This window comes from Poecilia formosa, unplaced genomic scaffold (assembly GCF_000485575.1).
Source record: "Poecilia formosa unplaced genomic scaffold, Poecilia_formosa-5.1.2 Scaffold16, whole genome shotgun sequence".
NCBI classification, from domain to species: domain Eukaryota; kingdom Metazoa; phylum Chordata; class Actinopteri; order Cyprinodontiformes; family Poeciliidae; genus Poecilia; species Poecilia formosa.
In genome coordinates this window covers 1,437,545-1,465,210 of record NW_006799955.1, presented here as the reverse complement: position 1 = coordinate 1,465,210, position 27,666 = coordinate 1,437,545, and the positions used below count along the sequence as shown (strand labels likewise).

Here is a 27,666-nt window from a genome sequence, read left to right as displayed (position 1 = left end):
CCTCTTCCTGCTGCTTTTATTTGAAGATTCATATTTTCCTCCTGCCTATGATCCTTCCCTCTCGCTCCAAATATGAAAAGAGCTTCCACAAATAGATACAGCTGTTCTCCATATTCATACAGCAAAACAATACAATGCACCACCATGACAAAATCTCTGTTTTTATAGCATCTTATGGGGAGCAGCATGATGTTTTATAACACTGACACACTCTGCCTGGCTGTCCATGTCCCTCTGTGCCTGGCTTTGTTCCCTGTTCTTTGCCCACCTGACAGCATCATAAAACATTTTATAAGAACACCCTTTATTTCATAAAAAAAGACTTTAGGCACAGTGAAAAAAGAAAAACTAACTTTTTCTTCTCTAACCATTGCCAAATTAATCCAAATTTGTGATAACTGTTTCTTTTATGTATTATTTCAATACTTATAGCAAGTGTGTCAGAACATGCCCATCTCAGCACAAAGTGTATATGTATGAAGCAACATGTTTTTGTAATAAAAAATTCTCAGTTTTCAAAATGTTTTGGAAAAAGCTGCAAATAGTGTAGAGAAAAAGTAAAGTTTCAGCTGGTGGAAATATGCTTGCCTAGTTTTGAGGTCCAACACTTGCTTAAATATGCATTGATATTGGTCATTTTACATTTCATAAATAAAAGGTTTCTTGACTCTCAAACTGCTTTCCAGTTCTTGTTTATCGTCTTACGGTTAACCATGATGAAGTCACAAGGAGAAAATAAAAAATCAGACATGAATCTCCACCACCACCACATCCTCAAGTTCACACTGGGAGACTCGAATGCCTCCCCAGGCCAGATGACATTTATAGACCCTGATGATGAGTCTAAGTGGTTTAAAACATGGCTGTCCATGGTGTGGCCAACATGCAATTGGCAGCCAGCAGAAGGATTTTGTGTGGCCCTCTGACCATAAAATGCCAGATCAGGTGATTGATGCAACTGGACTCTTTCATTTTTTGTCAAGATTTTTTTTTTACAGAAAAATGAAAATTGCTAGGTACAAGAAAATGTTTTCTTTCTTTCTTTTTTTTTTTTTTTTTTTTTTTTTTTAAGCCAGTCTTGTGTTTTAAATTTAACTTTACAGTAAGGGTGCAAACACCCATTGACATTTACTCAAAATCAGACGATAGAATAACATACATCCTGTACCTTTAGCACTATTAACGGCCAACAGCCACTTACAGTACGCTCACACTGCTCAATAAATCATCATCATCACCTTTTCGTTTTCAAAGTTCTGCCACAGAAATAGTTCAGAAACATTGGAGACTTCCTTCATGCTTATGTAAGTGTTGTCATCCATCCAGAAAAGTCTTGCCAACAGTATAAATTTTGCAAAATTGGATGGTGTGGAAGAGAGAAACGGTTGTAAAAAAACAAAAAAAAAAAAAAACATGTTGATAACTACAAATGAACCTTATTCTGTTGCAGTTTTAATTTTTAAAAAAAATTTACGTTGCAACTTCAGACTCCTCCTTTCTTTGGCCTTGGCAAAAGAGACACCACACTAAAGTTAGTTGGGTTTTATTTTAAGTACTGCCTGGTAGATATTTAAGGCAAAGAAAATGTTGCAGTTACATCCATCAGCCAGCGGCGGGCTCATACACATGCAACTCTTTTGCAATCTGGATGCAGAGCGATGAACATCTGCTCTGACTGCAGATGGGAAGGAGCGCAGCGTGCCACATGCAGGCGCTTTGGGACAGGGTCCACTGCTGCTCCTTAAGAAGATTAAGAACAATATGTGCTTTCACTTCGGTCTCCAAGTGCCCCAAAACACCAAGAAAATGGCCAGATTTCCCGAAAGTTCCTTTTATTGAGAGAGTTGCTGGCGGTATCGGATTACTGGCTACGTGAAAAAGTTAAAAAAGAAAAACTTTATAGGCAACACTGATCCAACAGAGAATTTAAATAGAAAATTATGTCAAGACGTAGGACATCCAAGACATACTTCCTTTCTTAATTCAAAATACGATTCTTAGACATAGATGAGGAGTGTGAAGCTTAAATCACTCACTTTTATGTCGATGTCCTGGGAAAATAATACTATTTTTTTAAGTTTGCTCTCTGCTATGCTGCAGCTAGCAGAGCCTGTTGTGAATGTTCAGGCTAGTTAGCATGACAGCGAATAAATGATTTTCCTGTAACGGTAAGCTGTTTCTCAATCTTTAGCATATTGAGCAGCGAGTACATGAGGTTGAGTGACAGCGCTAACACTCTCTTCCTCGCTCTGATTGTTTTTGGTTGGGAATTGTGCATTTCTTCAGATGTCAATAGCAGCTCAGGGAGGAGATGCATCTTTTCACAGATTTGAGCAAATATGTAAAAAAAAAACAACAACCCAAAAACCCCCAACATTTTTTATAAAAGTTGCATACTGCAGGTTTAATGTGACACTTAGTCAAACACACATTAATTTAATTAATCACTGAGGTATGACATTTATAGTTCTGGAAAAAAAAAACAGAATTGCTTCATAGCTGCATTAGGTCATCCTGAAATGTTTCCAGTAAAGTGCATTGAGTGAGTGCACTGAAGGCATGTCAGGCTTGGCTTGGGAGGTGAAGTAGGACAGGGTTGCAGAGTGATGTGACCATGTGGGGGTTGAGTTTGGACTGCAGCAGTGTTTAGGTGGGTGGTGAAAATCAGTGGTTTTATTACCTTCACCATTTTGAATTTGATCACCAAATATTTAGGTAAAAAATCTCAATAATGATTTGAACTCCTCCAATATAAAGTAAACACCCGTCAAACATATTAGTGTTGTCAGATGCCCTCTGTTCATCACCAACTTTCTTGTATTACATAGTATCGCCAGCAAGTTTTTTTCTTTTTGCTGCTGCTTGTCGTGGACTAATAAGAAGCTGAATTTTAGTGAACAGTTTGATTCCTGTGTAGGCGACAAAACAGGACTATTTATGTCACGGTCAACATGGCCATGTTGGCTCAAAATGTCTCATGAATGAGACAAAGTCTACCAGACAGCTCATGCCATCAGTTATGATGCTGCTTTATTCTTGCTCTTCAATGCACTCCAAAAAAACAAACAAACAAAAAAAAAAAACGGATCAAACATTCCTCACCAATTTTGGAAATCTATTCAAGCTAAAAGCTCGAAGCATCACACTATATGCAAAATCTCCCGTTTGCTGCTCACTACCTGTTAGATTCTTTCCAGTCCCTTCACCAGCCCAGCATCCACCCATGGGCTCTATAATTAGAGAGTTTCTAATTCCCTGGCATGGAGTGAGACATGTTCAGTGGGAGGAGATACTCACCACTTCAGGAAAGCAGCATGTAACATGGAACAATGAGCTCTGAGCCAAGACGACAAACCTGAACTTATTCTAGACAACAAACCCAAACTCATTTGAATTGACAACAATCTCTGTTTTATATTGTAATTTCTTGGGTTTGACCTGTCTAAACTCTTTCAGATTATAAACTAAAGGTGAATGCAGATGAAAAAAAAAAAACAGTGGAAAAAGACCTTTCAATCAGCATCATTAGGTAGTGGCAGGGAATGACTATATTTTCTTGCAGGCCTCACCTGATTGACTTCTAAATAAGTAAAAGAAAACTCATCTGGAACACAACTCACAAAACACTTTTTGTTATATTCAACTGTTTGCGCCGCCCCTTGATGGAATGGAAATTTGGGTAGAGAGCCACATCGCCCATGAACAAAAAGGCCATTGATTTGATCAGCCAATAGAAAGACTGTGATAATCTATTCATCCCCTGGTAGGGGGAAAAGTCCAACACACATATTTAACATAGACTGTTACATGTTAACATAGCTCTGTCCTCATCTCACATAATGTTGCAATATCTGGCTGTTGTAAGTGATATCACACCTGGCCCCTGGTCCCAGTGTGATATCACAAATCACGATGGGGCCCTGTGAACACCAGTAAGAGAGCCTCGTTTTTGTGGTCATATCATGGAAAGATCCTTTGAGCATCTGAACTATGTAACTGCCAGGATTTCATTGGAGTCAGCCTCTTGAGTAGACTAATAAATTTTCTGCGACTACCACTTTTTTTCTTGAAGTGAGAAGGTAGGTCACATTTCAACCCCGCATGAGAAATTCACATTGCAGCCAATTATCATAATGGTCCAGTCAAAAGTGTAATGGATTTAAAGTGGTCATTATCTCCGAGCAATGCAGGTGAAGAAAAAAGACATAACTCTCAAATTATATCACAAATCACAGTGGACTAGTTTTATCAAGAGAACTGGAAGAGAAAGTGTGAAAAAAACAGTCTCCCGTTCCTGGATGTATGACACCTAATATAAAATGCTAACATGAATGAGAATGTATTTATAGTAATTATATAGAAACTTAGATTCCAGCGGCTCCTATATCTGCTTAGCAGGAAACTGATTCATCACACACAATTAGTCTGAAATGAAGTTGATACGTTGTCACAAATAATTATTGTCCATTTCCATGTCGTATCGGGTTTAGTACGTTTTAAAATGACTGCAGTAGTTCCCCTGGGGAGCTGATAAAATTAGCTTACCTTTTGCTATGCTTTTGTATCTTTCATCGCAGGCTCCTTTTGTTTTACATCCAATATAAAAAAGAACAGCACTAGAATGAACTCAAGTAATATTAAATATGCAGAGTTTCAAACATTATTTGTGCCTTATTGATGAGTTTTACTTAATAGGATCAGTCAGCAGAGCTGGGGGATATGCTAAATGAATAATGGCAGCTTCTGAGAAAAGTTCACTTAAAAATAAATAATTAAATTTAAAATAAATTCAGTGCAGTCGTTATTAAATTTAGAAGGAAAAAAAAAATCACTAAAATATGAACAGTTTATTCTCAATGTGCACAAGACATTTATGTAAGCTGTCCATGTTTTGGATTGATTAGAATGAATAATTATGGCTCATTATGAACAGTCTGACTGAATCTTAAAGCATGAGAAAACAATACATCATCACTGAATTAATTAGCATTCTGCTTGGAAATGTAGCAAAAGGCAAAAAAAAAGATTGTGTAAGGCTTCCATAAATCTTAACATATCAGTAATAAAGATGTTTGACCAAATTAAGATGCAAAAAGACAACAGTGAAATATTGGGCAACAGCATATTTAATAATCTTGGTATGCCGGAAGCTCATAATATTCCACTGACAAATCTCAGTTTGGCACTGACTTCTTGCTGTGTACACAAGGCTGTGCAGAGGTTTTACAGAGCTTTCCTGCTCTCGGTTTCTATGCTTCTATTGATGGATGATCTGTGTGACGGCAAAGATATCAGTAGTCTATTTCAACAGTCTTGAAAAAGTACTCCTTTTTTTTTAACTTCTGAGCTACATAATAAAAGTAGAGAGATTTTTATGAATTTGTGGAGAAAAAGTATTTTTGGAAACCGTAGTTATAAAGTTAGCCAGATAGAAGAAGGGGAGAAAAAAAAACAAGAAGAGTGATCAGGTTCATTTTTCCATTTTTTTTTTCATTTTAAAATGGCTCTGATCTTTCTTTATCCAGTCTTATGAATTCAGTTAAGTTATAACAGCTAATTTCAAGGCCTACCAATTCAAATAAATAAACCAAGTAACATACAGGACCTTGCAAAGGTGTTATTAACCCTTTAACCTTTTTACATTTTGTCATTTAACAACAAGCTGGTCTGCATTTTACTTGGCTTTTCTGTGACAGAAAGGCACATATCAGCACAGGTAACTGAAATGGGCAGTACAATAACTAAAAAAGCATAGTGTGGTTTTGTCTTCAGTCTCACAAACAGGACGTTCTAGAACATATTATTTTTCTTTTACCTTCACAGTTGTGCACTACTTTGTGTTGATCGATCTCATAAAATCCCAAAAAACTGTATTGACGTCCATGGCTGACATGATGTGAAAAAGTTCAAAGGGTATTATGCTTTTGCAAGGCAAACTGAAACCAATCAGATGTTTCCAACGGCAGCATCGACAAAACCTCCGTCTATAAAACCAGGCCTGAATAAGCAACAAGAAATTATACGCTGCAGAGTAAACAGCTGTTATTACCAGCAGAACGCCCTGTGTTCTCAGCAGGAATCCAACCAGTCGGAGATCGAGTCCATCACTCTGTAGGTGACAGTTAAAAGCGCAAAGAATAACACACGCAACTTGGTTTTCAGCCCTTTTGAGGTTTCATTCCCGTACATGAAACAAGCTATTGTGCCGCAATAAATTCCACATGTCAATCATAAACTGGGTCATCGATTGGCCAGTCCAAAAAGAGCTGCTCTGAGTGGAAGAGATAGTCCTTTTATTTCTCCATTTCCTTCTGTTCATATCTAAGGCAAACCTACCGCCCAGTTACACAGTGGCTCTTAAAAGCACAGACTTTAAATGCACTAATGTGGAAGGAAATGTCTGTAAAATGGCTTTCCTTTAGAAATGTTAAAAATCCTGAAATAATATGTGGAAAAATCACAGTTACTTCTTAAACTACAGATATGTCGTGTGCATTTATATAAGTTCGACCTTTGGCACTATACTGCAGGTTTTTCTCTCTCACACGTTTCTTGTCTGAAAAAAAAAAAAACCTTTTCAAAATGTTAAAATGTTTAGCCATTTGTTAAGTAAAACAGTATCCTCAGAGTCACTTCATAACAGTTGCATTAGAGCAATTGTACCTCCAAGTAAAATGGTGAAAGGGGAGACTTGCACAATAATTTTATCACCTCAATTTACACTGCTTGTGTCTCCACTTCACTCCACCACAGAACAGACTCCAAAGAAAATATATATCCATTAAAGGGATGGACAATACATCAATATCAATGTATGTCACAATAGACACATGATCAATATCAATAGATAATACTTCTGATCGAATATTCAATATATAGAATATCCACTGATCTCCGATCCAAAACTGCATAACTTTCAGGGATCTCCCTGAAATCTCTCCTAGGCAGAGGAAAGGCTTTAACTGCTCTACCTCTCACTGTGAGCAAAGCAAGGTGAGCAGCATCAACTAACTCACTCTTTGGTTACCTAGCAACGACGTGTTGAGTAACTTACACCATTTCAGATTTCGCCACCATGCGTAATAAATGCATAAAACCAAACAATGTTATTGAGAGAAAACTCTGGATGAAACAAGAAAGGTTTTAGCAATGTACCAGATATTTAAAACTCAACAAAAAACTACATTTGCTCAAAACACAACATATATGAATTTATTTATTTGCATATTCATATATGTTGTGCTCGGAGCACCTAAGGGAATTGTAGAAGAGCAATGTAAGGGGTAACGCTACAAAGAAAAAAAAAAAAGAAAAAAGAAGAAAACATATTCTGATGAAACGCTTGTTTGGAGAGACTGGAGTGCTAAGGTTTGAGTGCTAATGCTGGTCAGAACGACCAGACATTGCTCCTGAAAACTGACAGAAATTCAGCACTTCGTCTTGTAGATTATGGCAAAAGTGATCATTTCCCCAACAGGGCAAACATTAATGCAACGTTAATGGTTGGTTTTTAGGTCTCTAGGTTCCAGCAGCCACATTTCTTCTGACCTCTTGAAGTCTCCAGTTTATAAACTCAAACTAAAACTAGAGATTTTGCTATCACCATTTTTGTCATGGATTTCCATTTTGTTATGAATTGATGCCTTAGTGTGGTGTTCCATACATAATGTCATCGCTCAGCAGCAACGTCTAGTTCTCAGCTGCCTTGAGCAAGTTTTTTTTTTCTTTATTTTCTCCACATTTCTTGATATTAGGTTGGAAAATGTATACAGTTATTATGAACTATAAGCTGAACATATCTGAAAAGAAGGGTTTTTAAAACTCTTAGATTTTCTCCTTATGTAATTATGGATTGTATGGGGTCATAGAGTGGACACTGGTAGTTCAAACAATCACACAGGTACACTGAGCTTCCAATATGTTTCTAAGTGTGGACGACCTTAAAATACCAAATGCATGCTCTCTTTATAATAAATGGCTGTCGAACAAGAAATATGTGTGGGCTGCTTAACAACTGCCAACAGGAAATGAACATACACAAAGACTGTACATTAACTATGCGTAGGTGGAACACCAGAGTCCGGTGCTAAATGGATTAGAAAGGGCATCTAACTAACCCAATACTGAGGTCATGTTTAGAACTTTGGAGTAGTATTAACAAAAACACAAGAAAATATCACGGTAGAGCAAAAGAGAAACACCAACATTGTACTGAAAAATCTATTACTGTAAAGACACATTTCAAACTGATTTGAACAGTACCAACAGTGAGATTAAATATTAATCAAGGAAACAACGTCTCACACATCCTAAGCAGCTTGTCAGCATAGATAGACAGTGTCTGGCATAAACTCTGCATAGGACATATTTGACTATTGTGACTAAAATATGGAGAGTGGCAGAAAATCCCAAGGGAACGAGAGATAGCCTGGAGTCATGCATATAAGTGCTGCTGCTGGAAACACCCCCACCCAATCCCCACCCCTTTCACCCATCGTTTCTACTGCAGGGAAATGGTTGGTTTTCGCCACTCTTATTTCAGTGAATAATTTAAGTATCATGTATTTATGCTTTCAGGAATCACATATTGTTACCTTTCTAAAATAATGGGTTTGGGTCATTTTTTGCCAGTCAATTTTGGCAAAAAATGACTTGGGTCATTATTTTAGGAAGGTGATGATATGAGTTTACGAAGTGTAGCAAACAGGTAAAACATGTAATGTGTAGATCAGTAATTTGTATGAAGTTTTAGGAGTCTAGACTATTTATTTTATGTTTTTGATTTTTTTCTGTACTTGTGAAACAGTTTCATTCTAAAATATATTTTAATATGGTATTATATAATGTAAGACCTGTAAAACAAATTTTCCCAAAACTGTTAACATATTAGGTTGTAATCTGAGGTTTCAGATTTTCCTATTTCTCTTTATAGCATCCCACTGCTGTGGAGACTGTTGCAGCAAATCCCAATGAACTATAAACAGCCCCAGATAATTACTCTTTATTTCAGAGGTTGACTGCAGTGTGACAATTATAGAAGTCTTTGTTAGTTATTCCTTAATAAAACTATCAAACATGCTGTGTTTTTGATTTGATTTGAGTGTATTTATTAATTGGGGAAAATACTCAATATTAAAATAACTGTAATTTAACTAAACTGTCGGTGCTACAACCATTTTCATTCCTGCAGTTCACGCTTTGCACCAAAAAAGACAACACTGCTCCTTCTTTTTCTTCTATAACATTTCAAAGTTCAAGGACACAGGGATCTCTGCACATGATCTCTACAACATTCAGAAATCGGGGCTCTCTATTTTGCCCTTTTCTCTTCTAAATCTATGGGGTTTATCTTTGGAAAATGAGATAGCCTGGAAAGAAGCTTGATCTGGAGTCTAAACCTCTTCTGTACTAATTTGGTCATATGTCTCGGTGTTTATCCTGACAACTGATTGGCACCAAGATTGATTTTTTTTCCTGCAGTTCTTAACTTTGAGCTTGTGATTAAAAAAAAAATACATCTGTTGATTATCCTCAATGATGCTACATGATGCCAAGATAAATATGGGTCATCATCCAGCCTTGTTTGTCGCAATTCTAGGTGTATTCATTTTTTTTTAAATATTGCTCTGACTGCAGGTATGTGCATGTTTAGGGGTGATGAAATTGAATTGCAACCATTTCTTGATGAACAAAGATTAATAAGCAGATTTGTCCTACTTAAATATGTTCTCTTGTATCTTCCTTTTTAAAGAGTGGCTGAGTAGAATGAGCTATATTTATGCCAAATGCAAAACAGGATCTTATATTATTTGGATTAAACTTTAAAAAATAAGTTAGAACCTCCATACTTTGTTAATAACATTTATCACTATGCAATTTCTTCCTCCCACAAAGTAAATGGTCTCAAATCAAAGGCTGGATTAACTTTTGACAGCTGAAGTGAAGAATAAATATATTTTATACCCTTTTTACATAGATTCACAAGGTGTACCATCTGCTGAGGGTGTTTGATAGGAATCTTGCACAGTAATAATTACCAAGATTTAATGATCATACATTTTATTACCCTCATGTGATAATACTGATAACGTTCTAAAATTATAAAAGATGAGATTTAAAGGGCTCTTTAGCTTTAATATTTCAAAGGTTTTTATTAAAATTAAAAGGATATGTAAATAAAAATAATAAGAAATCTTTCTGCTGACAGGTAACTTCCTCTGACAAGTTTCACTTGTCAGAGGAAGTTTCACTTATGTAAATGCATGATAAGCTGCGGCTATCAACACAGTCTAATGATTGGAGAACAAAATTATATTTCTAAAAAATAATTATTGTGAGAAATAAAAAAACAGTGCTAAAATGTTGAGAGATGAAGAGCTTTAATTTAAAACTCAGTATGTTCCAATTTAAAAGAAACTAATTAAACAGATGGTGATTTGAAGAGTGAAATAATATTTGAGACAAAAATCAGACACTGCACCAAACTCCAAGCAGCCTAAATACCGTAGTTTGTCTCTGTGTTACTATGCACGTTGTCAATTCGTTGCACAAGAAACTGTTTGTTTAATCCAAACAGAAGCATATTAATGAGATTTCCACAACTCCTCTCCTCCGAACGGAAGAAAAAAGAAAAAAAAACTTCAGACAACTCTTTACAATTAAGTCTAGCAGTATAAATCCTTTGATTTTTGCTTCCTGCAGCCGACAGCAATATGGTGACAGAGTATTTAAATCATTTTCAAAAGAAAATACATTTAATAAATAAATAAATATGAGGAAAAACATTAGGGAATGAAAGACCTACCGTCAAATCTTTTATGTCTGGAGACAAATGTGCTTCTCAACGTGTGACTGGTTTCATCAAGCAGATTTTCAAAGTCCAGCTTGCTTTGCTGACCAAATCGGTCCTCCATTTCTTGGGTACAACAGGTGTGTTCATAGGTGCAAACACGCAGATCTTCTCCTGCAAAAGGAAAACAAAGCAGAAGTATTTTTATATTACTGCTGAATTGATAAAAAATAAATAAATAAAGATAACACTTGACTAAGTTGAAATAAAAACACATACTGTCTAAAGTTCCCAGATTACTTTAAAGTAGTTGGGATTAAAAAGGAGGATGTCCTTTGCTGATAACTGGGGTGTTCAGTATTTAATCTAATTTGTTTTTAGAGTAAATTTAATATGAAGCAAATAATTCAGTCCTTTTATAATGAGCAAAGTAGTGGCTCTGGTCCACAAGACCTTTATTTATGGCCCTTCAGATGCCTTTACAGCACCAGTGAATTTCATTAAATCTGCTTTAATTCAATGTACATAATTAATAAGACACGCTCAGTAATTATGGTCTGACTGTTGCCTATGCAAATTACAATATCTTTAAGGCTTTTCTTCTTTTTTTTGACTAAGGGAAAAGGTCTGTGCTTGAAACAGTACAGCAAATAAGAAATTTTATAAATATTTTTCAAATCACAACATGGTCTGTGATGTTCATTCAAACTTGAATTTTAATGTGATCTAGAGATTCATTTTTTTCATAAACTTTAAGTACAACAAACAAAATTGCTAATTTCTCTAATGAGTATGGGTTTTCGCAAACTTTTTACTTTCTTTTAGCAAGTATTGAGACAGTAATTGGAAGGAGAAATTAAATGCATTTTTAGTCAGAGACAGTGAATGAAGTCTGACTTTTATTCTTGCGAAATAAACTGATTTGTGCAATGAAATAAGAGAATAAGAGAATTAAATGAAATGAAATGCTGGTGTTTATTATTAACTTTTGCCTCTGGTGAAACAGATGAAATATTATTTTAAAATATCCTCCCATAGCACATAATTGATGTAACCGTGGAAGTACTCGTGGAAAACTTTATGACCCTCATAATTTCATTTTCATCAGCGGCCAATAAAAGAGGAGACACAAATAATCCAAACTCCGCCCGACAAAATTCATCCTAAAACTGTAGCCGGCTTCACTTTTGATGATTTTAGAAATGGCGTGTGCTGCCTCGGACTCGGTGACCTCGGCGTGCAGCTAAACAAGATCAGCTGATGGATGCACTCTTTTCGGCTCCATCTCATGATCATCGTGACAGAAATACTTCTAATTTTCATCATATCACAAATCATGTGATGGCACACCGTGGAGCAATCCTTTCGCTGCTGAAATCTAACTCAGTGTTGCAACACAAGTTGGGCCTAAAGTTAAGGCAGACCTACGTGCTTGAGGGCACACTATTTTTAGCAATGAGTATTACACAAAGCAGAATTTATGTTCAATATTCATGAAGCCAAAACAAAATAACAGATTTTTTTTTTTCTTTTGAAACCTCATTTACAAACCGTAATATGGCAATGTGAGGGGGATGTTTGTGTTAATAAATGTGTGAACACTGCAATGAGGAAAGGCGTGAGACTCGATGGCGAAAGGGATTTGCATAAAATTAATGCCTGGCAGTTCAGCTGACTACTGTATGCTCTGTAAAATAATACTGAATCTTCACGGAAAACTTAAAGTAAAGTGCTGGTCAGTTATTATGGTTGTGTATGACTGCCTTTATGATATATAACCTTTATGATAAGTATATAAAACTTGCTGCCTTCTTTTAGGACGGCTTTTGGCTGAATAATGAGCAGAAAATACATTTTCAATACAGCAAACACTAAATAATAAGTCCAAGAGCATATAACGTATTTAAGACAGAAAGCCTGAAATATTGAAAATATGAAACATAAATAAATCACAATTTGCCTTTTTGTAGAAGTTTTACAGTATACTTTTTCTGAAAAAAGAGGCTTTTGAATCAGGTTCACAAAGAAAGGCAGAACTGCCATAAAGGGATGATGACGTTCCATCTGTGCCAATCCTTGAGCCATGTGACTCTGCATCACTGTAGACATATACTGGATTGTTACCTTTAAAAAAATAAGTACTTTTTTACGAGTTGTTGCTTATTGTCAACAGAAAGAGTAAAGAGCGAGCCCTTTTGGTACAAAAATTATATTTTATGCAGGAAAACTGAGACATCTTTGTGGAACAGAGGTAAGGAAGATGGATTCCCACGAAAAAACGTGTCTGTTCAGATCAATTTTTGCCCCGAGATTGTGAAACAGTGGTAAGTGTTTCAAAGTGTAACAGATGGAGATATATCTTAGCTCATGCTTTGACTAATACAAATATCCCAGCAAAAAAAAAAATAAATAAAAAAGTCAGATAAAAGTGGGAAATAATGGTACGTGAACATTATGTTTGACAGGAAAGAAAATGCCTTCTAATATAGAACTTTTTACCTTTGATGACTTCTTTGTCTGCTTGTGTTCACAGCTTGCATAAAACCAATACCTTTTCTCTCAAAACAATTGCTAAGAAGGTTTAGCCACATTAATTATTTACAGTTCTTCTCAATGTGTTTGACCCAAAAGAACCAGCTGAAGTCTGGTTGAAAATTAGTGTGTTGACTTTGCTTCTATTCAAAACTACTGTGTAGTGCAGGAGTCTTCAAACCCAGTCGTCAAGATTTAATGGCCTAAAGGATTTAGATGCATCCCTGCTCCAACACAGTTGAAGCAAAAGAATGACACGATACTAGATCTTTAAGAGGTAATTCAATCATTTGATGCAGTTGTGTTGGAGCAGGGATGCATCTAAAACCTACAGCAGATTCATCATACTTGAGGTGATATATTCCAAGCCGTTGTTTCTTGTAATTTTGATTTTGATTATGGCTTACAGATAATGAAAACCCACAATTCAGTGTCTCAGAAAATTAGAATACTGTGGAAAAGGTCATTGATGGAAACTTGTGGTGTCACATCCTAATCAGCTAATTAACGCCAAACACCTGCAAAGGTTTCCTGACCCTTTAAACAGTCTCTCTCTCTGGGTCAGTAGGATACAGAATCACGGGGAAGACTGCTGACTTGACAGACGTCCAGAAGACAACCATTGACATCCTTCACAAGCGGCGAGCCACAAAAGGTCATTGCTAAGAAATTGGTTGTTCACAGCGCTCTGTATCCAAGGATATAAACAGAAAAAGTGAGTGGATAAAAGAAGTGTGGTAGGAAAAAATGTGCCAGCAACAGGCAGAACAACAGATTTGAGAGAATTGTTCCCTCAAAATCCATTCAAGAATTTGGTAGAGCTTCACCAGGAGTGAGCGAAGGCTGGAGTCTGTGGATCAAGAGCCATCGCACACAGAGGAATACTAGACATCCATCCATTTTCTTTACACCCTTGTCCCTTAGTGGGGTCGGGAGGGTTGCTGGTGCCCATCTCCAGCTAATGTTTCGGGCGAGAGGCGGGGTTCACAATGGACAGGTCGCCAGTCTGTCGCAGGGCAACACAGAGACAAACAGGACAAACAACCATGCGCACACACACACTCACACCTAGGGACAATTTGGAGAGGCCAATTAACCTGACAGTCATGTTTTTGGACTGTGGAAGGAAACCGGAGTACCCGGAGAGAACCCACGCATGCACAGATAGAACATGCAAACTCCATGCAGAAAGACCAGGGCCGGGAATAGAACCCAGAACCTTCTTGCTGCAAGGCAACAGCTCTACCGCCACTATGCAGCCCAGAAGAATACTAGACATGTACTGCAAATGTCACATTCCTCAGGTGTCTGGTTTACTGAAATTCATAGCCATTGCGTTCATCTACCAGAACTTTCTAGAACACTTCATGTTTCCCTTTGTTAACAAGCTGCATTCAAATGCTGATTTTCTTTCTCTGCAGATGCAATTGTTTTATACACATCTCCCTGAATCTGTACCAATCGATTATCATCAGTTATGTGAGACAAAAAAAAAAAAAAAAAAAAAAAAAAATGAACACACCGTATAATCTAGTGAACAGGCCCACAGGATGTAATTGCTTTTAAAGATCATCTTTAGACTCATAGTACAATTTCAGCTTTTTTATTTTTTATTATTATTTCTGGTAAAACCTCCTAAAGTTAAAAAAGGAATTAAATATTTCATGAGGAGGGACATACCTCCAGATTTCACCCTAACATAGCTGCAGGGCCCAAAGATACAAGGCGTCAGATACTCAGAGATAAGCTCAATGCAAAGTAACATATAACACTAAAAACACTTAATATGACTGATAAGGTAAAAGCATCAAGATCAGACAGTGACTGTCACTGGATGAGACAGATGTAGGGTTTGGTGGAGGTTCATTGGTGGCTCGTGTGAGGTTGAAGAAGGAAATTAGTACAGACAGCTGTTCTTAAGGATGACCCAGTTAGAATAGCTGGGTGATTTCAGCGAAAAAAAAAAAAAAAAAGGGACATAAAATCATCTCAAATACCTGCTGCTGCAGATAAAGAAGAGTGTAGCTTTCAATAACCTTTAGGCAATTTCTTTTTATGTTATGCAGCTCTGCTTATGTTCCCTTTTTCAAATGTTATTTTTTTTTTAGGTTCAATAAGATTTAAATTGACTCAGAGCATTGTGCTTGTTCTTTCTGAAAGTTAATCCTGGAAAATGTAGTTTGCATTAGATGGCTGTTGCACAGGCAATGTATGATGTAAATGTTGACTTATTGGTACTGTTAAACAAAGCAAATTAAATTTCCTCATAAGTGTAACCTATTTAGTTTTTGCAGAAGATATTTCATAAAGTTGGAGCAAACAGAGAGAGCAATATTGGGCTATTTGTTTCTACACCATTTCTCTGCATCATGCACAGCCAGGCTCTCTCTTATGCTTTCTTCTAACCTTATAGAGTATCATCTCAATGCTCCTCCTCCATCTGTTGCTATACACAACCGCTGATGAGATTTATTCTACACAACAAGCACTTGACAAGTTTATCCCAATAAAAATACTTTAAATTGTATTAATAAGCACTCAAATGAAATAAAGGATTTTGTTGTCGAAAGGAGCAAGGACAGATCTCACCAGTGCACCCTTTCTGTTGAATATGGTCTCTTCAAGGGAATGTGAGGAAGAGTTAAAAAACAGAAGAAGAAAAAAAAGAAAAGTCTACACTGACAACAACTCTGTGTGCTCCAGCAGTCTCAACAGAGCAAAACATTACTTAAAAATAAGCCTGTCGTACCTCAACATATGGGAAGAAGCTTTCAAGGGACTTCAGCACTCAGCAAAGTGCCCTGACCTTCCAGACAAGGTTAAAACAGCACTGTGGCCTCGAAGATAATCCATCTACTGAAGCACAGAACACATATTGGTAACGGGCTGTGTGGTTCACAGAGCTAACTGAATACAAATATTTGCATCGATGTCATCTACAGCAGGGGTCCCCAAACTTTTTCCTGCGAGGGCCACATAACTGTTTCCTTTTCTGGTCGGGGGCCGGTCTTAGTTTTTCGAGAAAGAAACCTTAGAAAACTTTTGTTGGGGGGCTGGATTACTGCTGACGACATATTCGCGTTTGTAGATAGATTTTTACCCAGAATGCAAATGGAAAAAAAACCGTGAGCGAAACGGTGACTGGTACTGACTAGTATATATTTCATTGAGGGAAACTAAGTTCCATATCTGCTCAAGAGCCCCCCTGGTGGTTGAAGAAAAATCCACATATATATATGAAAAAAAACACTGAATGCTCTCTGGTATTGTTCAGGGTGCCGGACCAAATGAGGAGGCGGGCCGGATCCGGCCCGCGGGCCGTAGTTTGGGGACCCCTGATCTACAGTTTTAAAGGCAATTTCCTTTGCCCAAGTAGAACCAATACGCTATTTTTTTTTTCTCCAAGTTATTACTTTTAGCCTTCCAAACCAGCTTAACTCATTCAGTTAATAGGCTTCAATACTAAAAAAAAAGCCCAAAGCAGCTTTTACAAAGGTTACAATGAGCAGTGCACTCAGCTCAACACTTGTTCATATCAGCTTGTTTTACAATGAGAGAATTGATCTGCTTTGAGTTGAGTTAAAAGCAGCAGCAAGTTGAGAATGAGACCTGCACAGTTTGTATCAAATTTGAAATAAACTTAAACTTAAGAGTAACTGTGTGTGCCCACATTGATACTTAAAAGAGGTGACCCGTTGAGTCAAGTCTATTTGTGTAGTGCGTTTCAGAAACAAGGCAGGTCAATGTGCTTTACATCTTAAAACATCACGCAGTCGCCAGCTGTGAAACAAACAATAAACATTGCATTTTGTCAAATGCCACCATCAAATATGTTGATCAATGTTCCAATTACTGCTGATCAAAGGCAACTCTGAAGAGGCGGGTTTTAGCCGTGATTTAATGGAACCGCTGTTTCATCTGTTTGCAGTTTTTCATCCCACCCTGAGTAAATATATTGTGGTTTGTCTACAGCTTTCACTATGAGTTGGTTTTAATATCTTAAAAGTAATCGTGTGACTCTTCTCGTCACGCAAACTGTGGCAGCCTTTCAGGGGCGTTGACAGCAAGTTGTCAAACTGCATTACATATTTCAGAATCCATGGCAATAACAATCTTACAAAGTCTAAGGACATGGGGGAAATCACGGGATATGTGGACCCCACCCCCCCCAAAAAAAGCATGAACAGTCTTAGCCAAAAGCCTGCCGTCACTCTCTTTCCTGCTGATTTTGTCCTCCTACTTGTATTCAGTGAAATCAATATTAGAGCTTTCCTCTTTAATTTGACAGATGGGTTCCTCAATAGTGTCTGCAACTGGAGAAACTAGCCTCAATAGTGTCTGCAACTGGAGAAACTAGCCGAAATGCAGGAGCCAGAGATGTTGTAGTCGATCTCCAGTCAATAATTCTGTAATTTTCATAATTCCCCATTGAGATCTAAAAACTGACTTAATAACCTTGAATACAAGTTTATTTCAGTAACACATTTCACCAGGTTAAACACATACAGATTGGTTAACCTCATCAGAACGCATATTTGAATTTATTTTAGTCCTTTATAAGGAAGAACACGATCCTGCACACTACTAGAGAAACTACCTTAATATTTTTGTTATGAAAGTAGATTTTATTAGTCACCCAGTGATGAAGTTATGGCATGGCATAGCTTTAAACCTTTGTGTTTCTTTAATTTATGTCTTTTCATTCAAAGATGGGGCGTGGGGGAGAAGAAACATGACAATCCAAGGAGGCTGGAAGGGGTTTTCAAACACCATTATCAAAACAAAATGTTTTCCCAGATAAATTGTCTACATTTCTTAGCAAAACCAAGAATAGTAGCTGAAGGGAGTTCCAACTAATGGTCTCATCTCAAAGCTGGCCTTTGGCAAGTCATTCAATATCAAAAGGACAGTAAGGCTGAAACAATAGGCCCAACATTCATTGTCTATTTGTCCATGACTAACAGAGCAGAGCAATGCTTCCCTTTGCTCTGATCAATGTGTTTAACATTCATACTGAGGAGCAGATCCTACTTCTATTAACATATTAATACCAAAGCAGCAGCAGATTTAATGCATACTAATGTTTTACCCCTTTTCCTACAATGGAGCAAAGCTATAAAAATGTATTTATTATTTTAATTTTAATGAAACACGGGTATTCATGCTCTCAGGCATTCATTAAAACCAATGCAAAATGTCATAAAACTCTGTGATCACGTCCTGTCACTTTTACATCTTAAACAGTTCAACTGACGTCAGCCAGCTTATTACCAATGCAAAGGGAACCCTAAAAGAAGATTTAAAAGAGTTGGCTTTCTTTCAGTGCTCTAAATTGGATCTGGTTGTCATGTTAAGTGGTAAAGGTTAAAACGACACTACATAAATGAATTTAGCTGGGTAGAATTACTTGCTATTCACCAGATATGCATAAATACATATCAAGAAAAAGGGAGTAGCTCCCCATGCATGAATCGTCATACACATTTCTATTTATATTTACTAATTTACATAAGTTACAAAAGAAAAATATAATTGCTTTGATTTACCATAGACTAGTGCTGTTACTTTATGAGAAAGATGTAGATCATTCACAAGTTTTTTGGCAATGTACAAAGCTGAAATGGGCTTTTGTTTGTAAATGATTGAAGGAAATCCTAGGATATGAGCTACCCAAAAAGAGGTGCAGTTTTATATTTGGGTTATTTATTAGAAAGCAACATTCCAAGTAAAGACCAATCTTTGGTTAAAATTTTCTTGGCAGTGACCAAGAAAGCCATCACGTGGAAAAGGGGTCAGGTGGGCCCCCCCAACCTTTTTTTTTTTTTTTCAAAATGTATTTATACTTTAACTTGAGGGTTAGGGTAAAGGCAGTATAATAGTGATATAGTTAACCATTAACATACAAACAAAATTGGGCTAGAACACACCCAATTATACAGACATGTCTACACATATGCGAAATACATGAAATGGATCAAGTCAAAATTACCATGATGTGGTAGCAGACAGAAACAGGTGCATCAAAAAATGTGCATAATACCTAAATATGTAAATTTATCTCCCTCAATCCACAAACACACACACTACTATCAGGTGACAGGAGATACTTCTGTCACTATATCAAGTTGGTCAAATTCGACTAAAAAAAAAAAGAAGACGGAAGAAAAAGAAATAGATAAGAATAATAATCACCAGCAAGTATGTAACACCTTGTCAGTCTGGAATATTAGGGAAATTGATCTTTCTGGAGGTTCTTACCAAGGGACTCCACAATCCCAAAAAATTGATTAAAGTAAAACATTTTGTTTTCCCCGAGTTTAATAGGTGGGTTCCCGCTTTAAACAATTGGACAGACGTAGTGGAGGAAATTCAGAACATGGAGAAATTTACATTGACAACAACAAACAGTAGCTGAAGAACTGAGGGAAAAATGGACATTGTTTAGAGACCTTTACAGGAACTAAACAAATTAAGATTTTAATAAGATGTTCTGTTTTTCTTTTACTATGCATGTTTGTTCTGCATTATGTAACAAAGGAAAATAAGAATCATAAATTAAAAAAATAAAATGTTGATGGACACCAATCCCTTAGTACTGGAGTCTTAGAGAACTGTCTTAGAGCTTGCCTTACTGCTTGGAGGTGGCCGTGGTAGGATCTAAAGAAGAATATTTTCTATTTATAAAGTCAAATTAAAGTGGTGTAATTAGACTACAAAATCTGGTTCATTTTTAACTTTTTGAGACTTTTCTCATCATATCAGAACCTGGAGTTATCTAAATATTGTTGAAAAATGTACGTTTTTTTGTGTGTCTTAGATCTATTCTCTGTTTGGAGCTGGAGCAAGAACTACTGTGACCTGATGAAAAACAGGAGCAAACTCCTGTTTGCTGAACTTTTGCATGTATTTAGTGCAATCTGCTTTGTGAATTCATTGGAGAAAATAAATTAAATAGTATGCAGAGTGGTTCTTTAAGAAGGACTTTGAACTGCACTGGGAATTCTCCATAATAAGGATTAGGTGGACGGTCATTTTAACGTAGTGCCTCTTAGTATTCACCTGTATGTGGTAAGACAAAGTCCCTCGTCATAGAAACCTTTTATAACATGTGCTTTGCTATTCTTATCTTCCTGATGTATCTACAGTGAAAAGGTAGGACATTCAGAAATCCTCCTGAATATGATTTGATCGCAGATGTTTCAACTGCATTTTGTTTAACATTTAAAGGAAGCAGTACCAATATTTGTTTTTGTTGATTACAGAATCAAAATGTTAATTTTTCATGACATCTCTCAAGGTGCTAACCCAAGCTGCCTCATAAGCGTCATCAGGCACACGTTCTCCACACCTGGGTTTGTTTTGGAAGTTCTTTGCTGTGTAAAATTAAAGAGATATTTATGTGGACCTCATGACATTGTGACAGGGGTGTGCTGTGTAAATAATCTTGTGACTCAAGTTGATTCAAAGTGTCCTGTGCATAAACTAGCAAAGGTAGGCCACCTCTCTGAAGTATTCCTCAGAGTGCGTGGCCGAAGAGACTCGCAGCATATGGTCTCTGCCATCTGCTGTGTCCCTTGGTCCTCCCTGACAAGCCTTTTATGGAGTCACAGTTGAAGCCACTCTCATCCCTTCTGAGATCAATGTTGGGGGTATGAGTCCAGCTTTCCTCTTCTTTCCAAGATCAATTTGCAAGGATATAAAGCTTTGGATTTAGTTGTTTTTGTTTTACTTCTATGTTCTGAATTCAATATATGGCTCAGTATTTCTTTCAAATATTTCCAGTCAGGAGGTGATATCTCTCACCCATTACATTTTTACAGGAAGCCTCTGGTTGCTAAGTGAATAGCTGCAAGCAACCTTTCTGCTGCTGATGAGCCAGACTTGTGCAGTGCCACAACTCTCTTCCTCATATCTTGGCTGGTTTCTTTTGCTCTTCCCATCGTGTCAAACAAGAGAGAAATGTGGTATGTGGTTTCAGGTATGACATTCACAGGTGTGACTCTAATTAACTCAAATGTGACACTTGACCTACAGAAGTTTCTGGAAGGAAACTCAAAAAGTTTGACCCAAGTTATATATTTTAAAAGACGGTTATCCCTGATACTTAACCAAATGTATGTAAACTTTTCAATTTGATGAATGATACAAAAAAAATAGAAAAAAATATTAAAAAGAAAAAAAAAATCTTCTCACCAAATTCTCTTGTTTTTAACAAATAGAAATTATTTTGGTAATTCTAACTAAATTAAAACAAGAAAACTTGGTCCGATATACCTTCAAACAGTGAGGAAAAAAATGTCTTCATGTCTTTTTATTCACTGTATGTAAATATCTGATTTCACAGACATCTTTTCAGCTCTACTAACAAACTTTCTATGGGACTGAGAGCAGGGCTTTATAATGACCTTTCCAAGAAGTCACCCTGAATCAGAGACATCACAGGTGTCTTACCTGGGCTAAGGAGAAAAGGTGAAGGGAAGATGAGAGACACCAGACCCAACAAGAAAATGACCTGGAGGCATCTATCAAAGCAATCTGCGCTTCCAATACACCTATAAAATGCCACCGGCTGCTGCCTCTATGCCACGGCACATTGATGCAGTAATTCATGCAAGAGGAGGCCCAACTAAGTATTGGGTGCATAGAAATGTACATACTTTTTAGAAGCCTGACATTTGTGCTTAAAACATCCATTTTTGATTGGTTTAATATGGTGTATTAATTTTCTGAGACACTGAATTTAGATTTTTTTTTCTTACTTTTAACTGGGAAGTCAAAGTCAAGTCAAAGGGAAGTAAAACAGTGCTTGAAGCCAAAACAGTTTTCAAATGCAGGTATAAGCCAAACACACTTAATCAGACTGGATGACAGTTTTGAGTCTTTAAGCTTCTTTCAACTACATCATTCAGTGGTGGAGGAAACATGGGCACTCCTTCATTCTAAAAGAACCACATGTAGGGGCGCTGAGCGGCTCAATGCGCACCATGTGCAGAGGCTATCGTCCTCGACGTGATTGCCCTCGTTTCAATTCCCCGTTTCATGATTTTCGCCTCATGTCTTACACGTTTCTCTCCACCCCATTTCCTGTCAATTTACTGTTCAATAAAGTGCCAAAAATATCTAAAAAAACAAGAAACACATTTGCAATTTTGCAAGAGTAAACTTAAGAACAGGAAATATGAGGGAACTGGGCTGAAATAAGATGCAAATTGAATAGACAGGTCAAGGAAACATTAAAACTGCAAACTGACAAGAAGTAAAAAAAATAAATAAAAAAAATCACAGAATAACTAAACCTAAAATACATCTTTTATTATTGCTGCAATATTTTCCTTTTAGGTCACACAATTGCCTGATGATATTTTTTTTCTCATAAATATGCAGTTAAAAAATTTAAAATTAATTTAGTCATTCGACTATAGTTGCTGAAAGCTCTGAATCAAACACACTGAATACACAAACAAACACGGGAAAATATGCTGTTACAAGCAAATTAATACCCGCCTGCTATGGCTCAAGGGGTTAGGATCAATAGACTATCTGTGAGGGAGTGTTCAAAGGCATGGAGAGAATATTTAATGAATTTAGTTTAAAAGCATGTTGGCGAATTCTGCACAAATAAATGAAGATGCAACATCTTTTCTGGCATTATGATCATGTCATGTGGAAATAATATAGGGCTCATTAGATCTGAGCCTAGACAGACTACAACTCGCTTGTTTCCCCGTGGTATTAAAACCAAATGAAATTTAGAGCTAAAGGTCCCAGTTATTTACAACGAAAGCAGAAACAAGCACATTTCAAAGTAGGCACACGGAACATATTGTAATTCTGAGGCTATTAGCTGAATGCTGATGTAAACTAATTCCACATTCAGTTAAACATCCAAGTCATTCACAGCAGTAATTTGAATGCAGAGTGTATACACTGTGTCAGTGTCATCGCCTTTTCTCTGGGGTTTGCTGGTACAATCCCATTAACTGATGGATAATCAACACGACAAGAACGCCACATTTAAAATGAAATAACACAAAAGAATGACTTTCAATGGCGTGCCAGTCCCAGGCATTAAATAGCATTCAAAGCATTTTCTTTTCTCATGGAAATTTGATCAATTGCTATAAGGTACGAATTGTTGCATTGACGCAAATGTAATGAAGCATTCATTCAGCAGAAAGCAAGAATCAAAACTAGGGTTTTACAGGGAAAAAGTCAAATTAACACAAATTGTGCAAATATGAAGTGGGTCCCTAGCTAATCTCTAGTGATTGAGACATAGATGCTTCTCCAAGGTAACTTTTTGCTAAAAGAAAAAAATAAAATAATCTGTTTTTCATCTGAGCTATGTTATTTCCTTAGAGGTGAAAAAACACCAACATGAATTCAAGTCTAAATCAAGTCACCGGGTAGCGGAGCTCTGTGAGGCAGAAGCTCTGATGGGAACTGCAGCTCCAAGGAGGAGCTTTGTGGAAATAAGCGTCTAAACGCTTGTTGTGGTAGAGCAAGCATTTAGGTGCCCTTGAATGGCTGCCATGGAGACTCAAGCATTTCTCAAACATGGATGAAATAATTAAAGCAACACTCCAGGTATGTTGCTGATTAGGGAAAAACATTATGACATAAAGTTCAAAAAAGTTGATTTTACATAATACACCCTTTAAAAGGGTTAATAGTGTTTGAATTCCAGGGACTTGAGGGTAGAAATGCACCATAACTGCTTACTGAGACCTGACTGGTGACAGCACCACACCAAAAGCGACCAGGGTGCGTTGATCACAACACTCCTTAGCATGGATGCTGTTAGTAGGGGATGAAGAATCAAAGGTAGCTTCTTCCAGTATCTGGGAGAAGTTTAAAAATGAAGTCAGATGAAGTACAAAGACATACGAAGTTATTTAATAGTAAACTACATCCACTCTAAGTTCAGACTTGTCTACCTTTGATTTAGAATGAGGCAGAATGAGAGAAAAAGTCTTTCAGCAGGGAACAAAGTTGTTCCATGTTATCCTTTTGACCGACACCATCTGTCATAAAACATGCAGCAATATGTTGCTAGTTGTTGGCAGCCTTCTGAAAATCACAAGACAATATGTTGATTTTGTAATGCTAACTATTTTAGTCCTTAATACATGATTAAAAATGACAATGTTTCTGTTTAAGATAGCAAAACTGCTTTTTGCAGCAACGGTTCTCGCACACAGTTCTGGGGCATTGCCTCTCCTCTTAGCATTAATAATTAATGATTTCTTTACAGCAGGAAAGCTAGACTAAGTATTCTCGGTGTTGTTCTTCCATCTATTTATTTTAGTTCTCAGAAATTGCATTTGTCACAACAACAGATTAAGATGGACTGGTATGAAGACTGATGAGTGACACAATTGTGCATTTACCTATTGATACAATGCATGAAAGATTTTTTGTTCATTCAAGTATTTAACATCTATGTAATACAGTATTTTCACATTTATAAGTCCAAAGATAAACTGTGCAACAATATATATATATATACAGTATTTTTTTTTTTTTGCTTTATTATTGTGCTAACACAAACAATAGATGTAGGCTGCAGCGCTTAAGTCTATGCCTCTAGTCTTAACAGTATCTATTCCCCACATTGACTAATGTCTCCAGAGGGTTTTCCTTCCCGAATAGCCAAGTTCCTCCTTCAAATTAGCACTTGGCTCAATCAAAATTAAATGCATGTATTCTTATCACATTTTGAGGCATGTCAGAATTCATAATGAAAATCCTGTTCATGTTTTATATAAGTGGGAGGAGAACATTTCAATGGGTAGATGTCCTTGGGTGAATGAGGACATATTCAAGAGGAAAGAGAGTCTCACCGATATGAAAACGTCTACAATAAAAGAAGCAAAGTACAATGGTGTGACAGTATTTTTTTTTATTCTCCAGAGATTCTGCATAAAGAGAAAAAAAAAGAGACAAGAATAAAGATTTTTGGAATAGCTATATGCTCCTAGCAAATGTACCATTATTTTCATCTATGAACATATATCACAATAATCCACCTCAACATGCCATTGCTACAAGGATAAAAATGCAGTAAAAACAGCACAAACACAGTGCTGACTGAACAATAGGGTGTTTTTATGCAGAGGTATTTTAAAAGTGTCAGTTCCAGCATAGAAAAAAAAATGCATAAAAATATTGAGAGCACAGAGAACATATTAAAGAAGATTTGAAGACACTGTTTTTCTAGTAAGTAAACTGGTGCATATAAAAGTATTCATAACTTTTGGACATCTCTTTTTTTTTTATTTTGTCAAGTTTCGATCATAAAGTTCAATGTGTTTTATCCGAGTTTTACGTGGTAGAGTACTGACACAAAGTAGCACACAACTGTGAAGCGGAAGAAAAAAATGATGCATGGTTTTGCATTTTTTTTTAAAGAAAAACATGTCAAGTGCTCGTGAATTTGTGTTCAGCCACTGCAATTACAGCCTTCAGAAAGTCTCCACCAACTTTGCACATCTAGAGAATCTTTTTTTAGCCCATTCTTGATTGCAAAATAGCTGAAAAGGCTTAGCTAACACAGAAATAAGACTTAATCTAATCAATTGCCTTGCAGCTCTATCTATGCGTTTATGGTGATTTTGGAAATGGAAGGTGAATCTTTGCACAACTCGTACCATTTTTGTAGCCTCTTAACAGGTGCCTGAGATGTGGACCTGTGAAGCTCTTCAATAGTTAATTAAATCTCTCAGCTGCTTCTGTTGTTGATGCTCCTCTTACCTGGCCTGTCAGTTTAGGTGAAGACCTGCGTTTGATAGGCTTGCAGCTGAGCCACACTCTCTCCAAAGCTTGGGATATTGTTTTAAAAACATTAAACTGACTTAAACTTCTGCACCATTTTATCGCTGGTGTGCTCCCTGGTCTCTGTGACATTTATTTATTTTTTATATTTTCACTTCTGGAGCTTTTGCGTAACAGCTAGCCTTGTACTGAGGTTAAAATTAAAACAGGTAGGCTGATTAGGTCACCTCAGAAAGCAGCTGGTCAAACAAGATTATATAAGTGGTGTGATAGGGGTGTTGTATAGATGCACAACATACTTTTCAGATTTGAAATAGAAAAATGTAATATACTTCATAATTATATACCACTATGTTGTTGGTTATCATCAAGAAATGTCAAGACACATTTAAGCGAAAATGAAAAACAAAAAAGAAAACTTTGTTTCATGTTTATGGTTTTAAACATGAACCTTCTAGAGGTGTCTCTAAAGTTCATTTAAGAAATAAAGAGTCTGCATATAGAAGAATCAATTTAAGTATTTTTAGTTTTTAATTATCTCCTTAGATATTACACAACTAGTTTTTCAATTAAAAGTAAACCTGTTTTCTTGTAAGTTAATGAGAATTCACATCATATGTTTGTCATCCACACGGTACTAAAAGGTTAAAATTTGACTTTGAGCGGGTGCTTTGGGAAAATGGAAACATGAATTTTATCAAACTCTGGCATTTTAAAAATGCTTATTAAAATAGGAACCCAAAAGGCCTAAATCAGGGACTGTGGCAGGTAAAAGAAATATGCTAAACCCTCAATTTACTATCGACAGGAACATAAATATACAAGCACCACATATAGTGCATTTGACATTGAGAGTAATAGTGATAAAATATTTGCATGCTTTATTTGCCCTTGTGAAAGGTGTCCCGATATAATTACCATTATGATTAATGTACAGAATTCCCCACCGCCATGTGCGCCGCATTTTGGAGTGACAAGCACAACAAAATTAGCATATCTAGCTCTATGTCTGGCCTTTGATGAGTTGTATGCAATGAAAAGCCAAGCGGATGCTTGTGAAGTCCAATGTGGATATTTGATCTATGTGGGGAGCACGCCGAGAAGAACCCCCAGCGCCCCTGCCCCACAGAGATGAGAGGTGAGAAGGGGAGCCACTCTGCATGTCGTTTTGCTAAGTGGAACATTGCAAATTGCTGTATTACATGTAGCAGCTGCTGATAGTTTAAAAGACCTACATTCATAATTACCTTCAACTCATGATTAATGGATATGTTTATAGGAATAAGCTATTAAATCTTAAGGCACTGCAAATGTTCCTGGGCTGCAGCACTAAGATGCAAAAAAAAAAAAATGCTAAAAGAGAAAAAGTATCCAAAAACATCTTCGAAATCAATATGAAGGAAAACATCCAATCCACTCAGGTTTCGCCTCACGTCTCCTCAGATGTTCTCAACAAGACAGAACTGGCAGCAAGTAGCTAAAGATAGACACAATGAGGCATTGGAGGGGGTTTTGTTTTATGATGACTAGGTTTGGACCCGGCTAGATGAGACGTTGGCACCCAAATGCCA

The 27,666-nt window shown here is 36.7% G+C and overlaps 1 protein-coding gene across 2 annotated transcripts in view; it reads right to left on the bottom strand.

Annotated features, from left to right (window-relative positions):
- The window catches only part of LOC103134251 (glypican-6-like), a 98,235-nt gene that overhangs the window by 58,311 nt on the left and 12,258 nt on the right, over positions 1 to 27,666 (bottom strand). For both annotated transcript variants that reach the window (XM_016668608.1, XM_007546413.2), the window contains exon 2: positions 10,805 to 10,963. In XM_016668608.1, the coding sequence (XP_016524094.1) occupies positions 10,805 to 10,963 (159 nt within the window). The remainder of the gene's footprint in view (positions 1 to 10,804; positions 10,964 to 27,666) is intronic.